General features: G+C 35.9%; 1 protein-coding gene across 1 annotated transcript; it reads left to right on the top strand.

The window, feature by feature from the left end:
- Positions 1 to 2,285: 2,285 nt before the first annotated feature.
- LOC138895617 (secreted RxLR effector protein 161-like) lies at positions 2,286 to 2,938 on the top strand. Its single transcript, XM_070180325.1, has 2 exons — positions 2,286 to 2,676; positions 2,718 to 2,938. The coding sequence occupies exons 1-2, from the start codon at positions 2,286 to 2,288 to the stop codon at positions 2,936 to 2,938; spliced, it is 612 nt and encodes a 203-aa protein (XP_070036426.1).
- Positions 2,939 to 6,778: the final 3,840 nt, after the last annotated feature.

Genomic DNA, 6,778 nt, shown 5'->3' with positions numbered 1-6,778 from the left:
CAATAGTATTTGCCCTATTTATTATGATGTTGATTTATATGTGAATGACTATCTTTAACATGATGTTTATGTCTTACCTAATATGAATGCTAATTCGATTATGCATGTTTCTAGTCTTAAGAGAAAACGAGATGATCAAGTAAATTATACATACCTTTGGCATTGTAGGCTTGGTCATATTAGAGAGAAAAGAATAAATAAGTTATACAAGGAAGGGTACCTTGACAAGTATGATTTTGAATCATATCCAACTTGTGAATCTTGTCTCAAAGGAAAATTGACCAAATTTCCATTTACTGGAAGTGGAGAAAGAGCTTCTGAATTATTAGGACTAATTCATACAGATGTTTGTGGGCCCATAAAAATTCAAGCTAGAGGTGTATATTCTTACTTCATCACCTTCACTGATGATATGTCAAGATATGGATTTTTGTATCTTATGAAACACAAATCTGAATCTTTTAAAATGTTCAAAAGGTTCCGTAGTGAAGTTGAGAAACAGATTGGTAAAAGTATCAAAGTACTAAGGTCTAATAGAGGTGGATAATATCTTAGTGAAGATTTTACTAGGTATCTCAAAGAGAATGGGATTTTCTCATAGTGGACACCTCCAGGAACACCACAACACAATGGTGTGTCTGAAAGGAAAAATCGAACCTTATTAGATATGGTGAGATCTATAATGGGGTTCACTGATCTTCCAATAAATTTATGGGGATATGCTTTGGAAGCAGCAACATTCTTACTTAATAAAGTTCCCACTAAGTCAGTCTCTATAACACCATATGAGATATTGTAAGGACATAAGCCTAACCTTAAATACATTAAAGTTTGGGGTTGTCCAGCTTATGTTAAGAGACTGTAGTCTGATAAACTTGACTTAAGATCTGATAAGTGTAGGTTCATTGGGTATCCCAAAGAAATAATGGGATATTATTTCTATCACCCTTCTGACCATAAAGTGTTTGCGGCTAGATGAGCAACCTTTTTGGAAAGGGAATTTCTTTTGGAAGGAAATTATAGTGGAGAAATAGAACTTGATGAAGTTCAAGAAACTAATGAATCAACACAAAATCAAGATCATGAGACACAAGTTGAAGAACCTTTGTTGGATATTTTGAAGTTGACAAGGAAGTTGCCATCTTCAACGGTTGAAGTTCAAGAATTAAATGTAGTTCAAGAACAGGTTAATGAACTAGTTCCAAACCAAATTAAACAACAACCAAATCCAACACAAGGTGAACAAGTTGTACAAACACCTCTTAGAAGCTCTACATGAGAACGTCATGTACCAACGATATTAAATCTAATGGTAAAAAATGATGTATCAAATGAGGTTGATCATAATAATGATGACCCTAAGACCTATGAAAAGGCTATACAAAGTTCTGATTATGAGAAATGGCAAAAGGCCATGGAATTCGAAATGGAATTCATGAAGGAAAATAAAGTATGGACTTTAGTTGAACCTTCAAAGGATATAAAACCTATAGGTTGTAAATGGGGTTTTAAGAAAAAGATTGGAGCATACGGAAAAGTGGAGATCTACAAAGTCCGTCTTGTTGCCAAGGGATATCGTTAGAAAGAAGGAGTCGACTATGACGAGACTTTCTCTCCCGTGGCAATGCTTAAATTAATTCGGATTTTGCTTGCTATAGCAGCATACTATGATTATGAAATATGGCAAATGGATGTGAAAACAACTTTCCTTAATGGTGAGCTAGAAGAGGATGTGAACATGACACAACCTGAAGGTTTCACATCTCCGTCTGATCATAATAAAATTTTCAAGCTATAAAGATCCATTTATGGACTAAGGCAAGCTTCTGAAGTTGGAATATTCGCTTTAACAAGACAATTGAAAAGTTCAATTTTGTTAGATGCGAAGAAGAACCTTGTATGTACAAAAAGGTTAATGGGAGCATAATTATATTCTTAATATTGTATGTTGATGATATATTGCTCATAGGGAATGACATACCGCCATTACAAAGTACCAAGATTTGGCTATCTGAATAGTTCTCCATGAAAGACTTGGGAGAAGTAGCTTATATATTAGGAATAAAGATCTATAAAGATAGATCGAGGAAGCTGCTTGGAGTTTCCCAGTCTTTGTACATTGATACCATTTTGAAAAGTATAACATGTATAATTCCAAAAGAGGCTATCTACCGATAGGCACTAAAATTACTCTCAGTAGGGAGGATTGTCCTAAAACACCTGAAGAGAGAGAATGCATGAGTAGGATCCCATACGCTAGTGCATTGGGAGTTATCATGTATACCATGACATGTACACGTCCTGATGTGGCTTATGCACTTGGAGTGACTAGCCGATATCAGGCAAATCCTGGTGAGGAATATTGGAAGGTGGTGAAGACCATTCTTAAGTACTTAAAAAGGACTAAAGACCAATTCCTCATTTATGGAGATTTTGAGTTGAAACTTGAAGGTTATACTGATGCAAGTTTCTCTTCAGATAGAGATGGTAGAAAATCTATTTCTGGTTATGTATTCACCTTAAATGGTAGTACAGTGAGTTGGAAAAGTTCCAAACAAGCTACAATAGCTGATTCAGTGAGTGAAGCAGAATATATAGCAGCTAGTGAAGCTGCTAAGGAAGCTGTATGGATGAAAAAGTTCTTAACTGAACTTGGTGTGGTTCCTTCAATAGAAGGTGCAGTTCCATACTTCCATTGTTGTGTGACAATACTGGAGCCATTGCTCAAGCAAAAGAACCAAGATTACACCAAAAATCCAAACACGTTCTGCGAAGGTATCACTTGATAAGAGAGATCATTGAACGTGGAGGCGTCGAGATTCAAAAAGTTGACGGAAAGGAAAATGATGCAGACCCATTCACTAAAGCTCTTGGAGCAAAGGAGTTTGACAAGCACAAGTGGAAATTGGAAATGAAATACAAGAGCGATTGGCTCTAATGCAAGTGGGAGATTGTTAGAGATATATTGAATATACCCTAGATCCAATCTCATAATTAATGATTTGAACATATTTATGTGAAAGTTACTTGATATAAAAATATATGGCATTTGATATTCTTTTATCATATTTATTATTAGTTGCTTGATTAATTTAATAAGGTCCTTGATTAAATTTTGAGACTTGTCATCGTGATGGAGATCATGTTAATGAGAGTGAAGTTTCTTAATAATTTAATCTAAATTTGTTCTTGATCATAGAATTATTAATTTGGACATTGGTAATCCGGTTAGATCAATATTTATGCGATCGTCTTTATGGGATAAAGATTAGTTGATCTCGTTAACTAAATCATATAAATAGATGATGCATATAGAAATATAATCATTGAACAGATTCATTGGATAATTCTTAATGGTTAGAATTACCATAAACTGTCAATAGGATATTCTCTTGAAGAATGTGATGTAGGAGTTTCCTTTGACATGATATTGTCATGACCCAAAATTCTAACCTGTCGTGATGGCGCAGACAACTCACGTGCTACACGGACAACTCACGTGCTATAGTATAATATCTCACAATCAGGCCCTCGGCCTCACTCAGTCATAAATATCTCCAATTTCTCGGGCTCTCAATAGTCATGATACTCAGTCCGAATAACAATAATATGATGCATCAATAATGAACAATAAAGACTGAGATAAAATAAACAAGTAAACTGTGACTGAGTACAAAACAATAATTTAGCAAATAATTCAACATGTACAAGACCTCTGTGGTCTTTACAGCACCAACACATAGCCTAAGCATGCTTCACTGTCAAAATTTTATAGCACAGAAAGGGCACATAGCTAACGACAAGCTTATTCAACTTTCCAATTTTACGGAATGGACCAAGTCCCAATTCCCATGGTGCATGCCCACACGCTCATCACATAGCATGTGCGTCACCTCCAAAATACTCACATAATACAATAATCTGGGGTTTCATACCCTCAGGACCAGATTTAAAATAGTTACTTACCTCAAACCGTGAAATTCTTATTCCGCTAAGCCTTTGCCTCGTGAATTGGCCTCCAAACGCCTCGAATCTAGCCACAAATAATTCGATTCAGCCAATAAAATTTATTGAAATTAATTCCATAAGAAAATGCAAAGTTTCCATAAAAAACTGAAATTTAACTCAAAAATCGCATGTGGGGTCCACGTCTTGGAATCTGACGAAACTCATAAAATCCGATAATCCATTCAATTACGAGTCCACCCATATCAATTTTATCAAATTTCGATAACAACTCGACCTCCAATTCTAAAATTTTCGTTCTTTAAAAGTTTTGCAAAAATCTTGATTTCTTCCATTTAAATCCGAAATAAATGATGAATATAACGATGGATTTATGAAATATAATAACTTTTGGATATAGGACACTTACCCAAGTTGAAGTCGTGAAAAATCTTTTTGGAATCGTCCAAATCCGAGACTCAAAACTCAAAAATGAGTAAAAATGGCTAACTCCCGTTTTTAAGCATTCTGCCCAGGAAAGTCGCATGTGTGAAATGCGACTTTGCCTGATTTTCGGGCAAATATAAACTGCTACCGGCCTTCATTCAGTCGACCATAACTGTCTGTACAATTATCCAAATGATGAATGGTTTAACTTTCTGGAAACTAGAATCAAAGAGCTACAGTTTTGATAATTTTCAGATTCCTTATAGATTTTGAGATATAAGCTTCCAAAGTCGGCTCCACGCATCAGAAATTTCTGGCAAAACAGAAATTTCTGGCGAAACTACTTTACCCACCTTCATTCAGTCGACTATAACTTTCTGTACAAATGTTCAAATGATGAATGGTTTAACTTTTTGGAAATTATAATCAAAGAGCTACAACTTTCATGTTTTCAAACTTTTTAGATTCCTTATAGATTTCGAGATATAAGCTTCCAAAGTCAGCTCTATGATTGCACTAGTTGCTGTCCAAAAACAGCTTTTGCAGCAGAAAAATTCCAGCAGCTCCTTTTGTCCGAAATCCATTCCGTTAACCTTTCGAAATCCACCCGAGGCCTCAGGACCTTAACCAAATATACCAACATGTCCCAAAATACAATACGAACTTAGTTGAGGCTTCAAACCATGCCAAACAACACCGAAATTACGAATCGCGCATCGAATCGAATTATGAGTTTTCAAATCTTCTAACTTCTATATTTTGTGTCCAAATATATCAAATCATTTCCGATTGACCTCAAATTTTGCAAACAAGTCATAAATTATATAAAGGATCTATGAAAATTTTCAGAACTGAATTCCGACTCCGATATCAAAAAGTCAACTCCATGATCAAACTTTTCAAAAATTCAACTTTCGCCATTTCAAGCCTAATTCCTATACCGACCTCCAAATAATTTTTCGGACACGTTTCTAAGTCCAAAATCATCATACAGAGCTATTGGAATTATCAAAACTCTATTCCCGGGTCGTTTACACATAAGTCAACATACGGTCAACTATTTCAACTTAAGCTTCCAACATGAAATTCATTCTTCCAAGCTAACTCCAAAATACCTTAAAACCAAAACCGACAATTCACATACTTCAAATAGTTGAAAGGAGCGTAAATACTCAAAACGACCGGTCGGATCATTACAATCTCCCCCACTTAAAGATACGTTCATCCTCGAACGTGCCAAGAGTTATTCCTAAGCTTTTAAATCACTGTTCCTCCTTACCATGCACATACCTGGGGGTGATCCCACGTCGCCCTATTCTATATAGGCCTGACAATATAACACAACTGAAAATCATTAATTTAACCTTAGTCCAAAACTTGGAGCCCAATTTCTAACACCCAGAAGTCTTTCCAAGATCTAAATCTCACACGCCGTATAAATCTGAACAAGTTGTATCAAGCCATATCCATAACCCCAGATATAATCACATTACATACTACACAACTCACAGGCTCGCAACACCATTCCCGATCACAATAATTACTCCAAACCAACCAAGTACAAGTATTAAACCTCATACCAAGCCAAACCTCGTTCCAAAACCTTCGTACACTACTGATAATAAAAGAAACATGCAAAAATCTCATGACCCCTTATCAAAGAAACAAGTCATGGAGATCTCTCGCCCCAACCAGAACCATAATCACTTTCTAAGTCAACTTTCAATATTATCCTCCCGAGTATACCGTAATCAAACCTGATAGTACCCATTCTAGGTCCAATGACCGTATATTATTAAACACAACTATCCCACAGGCACACCACATCAATATAACTCAAGCCATAACTGCGCAATCCGTGTACCCAAATATGGGAGATGTCTCAAGGAAGAGAACCATATTGCAAGTTCAACAAGCACCACCACAACTGCAATGTTACATTCAACTCCTCAAATTTCGTAAAGAGGATAACCGTAGGCACATATTCACAATTGTAGAGGAAGAAAATTAATAAATTAGATAAATTATCATAGAAATAGAATTCCCACACACGGCACGGACAACTCACGTGCCAATAATATAAATCGCCTGGCATGGTCACAGGCCTCCAGTCCCAGTATATCATACATGAGCAATTAAACAAGTACACATGTATATGATAATGAAATAAGATTCTCATGCTCATGGACTGGTATAAATAACACGCCGGAGCGTAAGCATGTGCAAAGTCTGCTATCACACTTCAAATCGGCAAGTTAACGCAGAAATAGTAACTACCCCATTTATTCAGGGGAATTAGCCTCTTTGTAACCTCAAATGTAGCCCAGATAGTTCTCAACAAAGGTACAAACATGAGAAACATTATAACTTTACGCTTAACAGTCAA

This window comes from Nicotiana tomentosiformis, chromosome 7 (genome assembly GCF_000390325.3).
Source record: "Nicotiana tomentosiformis chromosome 7, ASM39032v3, whole genome shotgun sequence".
Taxonomy (NCBI): domain Eukaryota; kingdom Viridiplantae; phylum Streptophyta; class Magnoliopsida; order Solanales; family Solanaceae; genus Nicotiana; species Nicotiana tomentosiformis.
Note: the sequence above shows the minus strand (reverse complement) of the source record. Positions and strands in the feature narration are given on the sequence as shown.

Bases quoted from the DNA above. Each gene is read 5' to 3' on its own strand.
- LOC138895617 (XM_070180325.1), top strand. From the start codon at position 2,286: ATGACATGTACACGTCCTGATGTGGCTTATGCACTTGGAGTGACTAGC. The intron at 2,677-2,717 runs GTGCAGTTCCAT...ACAATACTGGAG, and splicing joins TGTGGTTCCTTCAATAGAAG to CCATTGCTCAAGCAAAAGAA.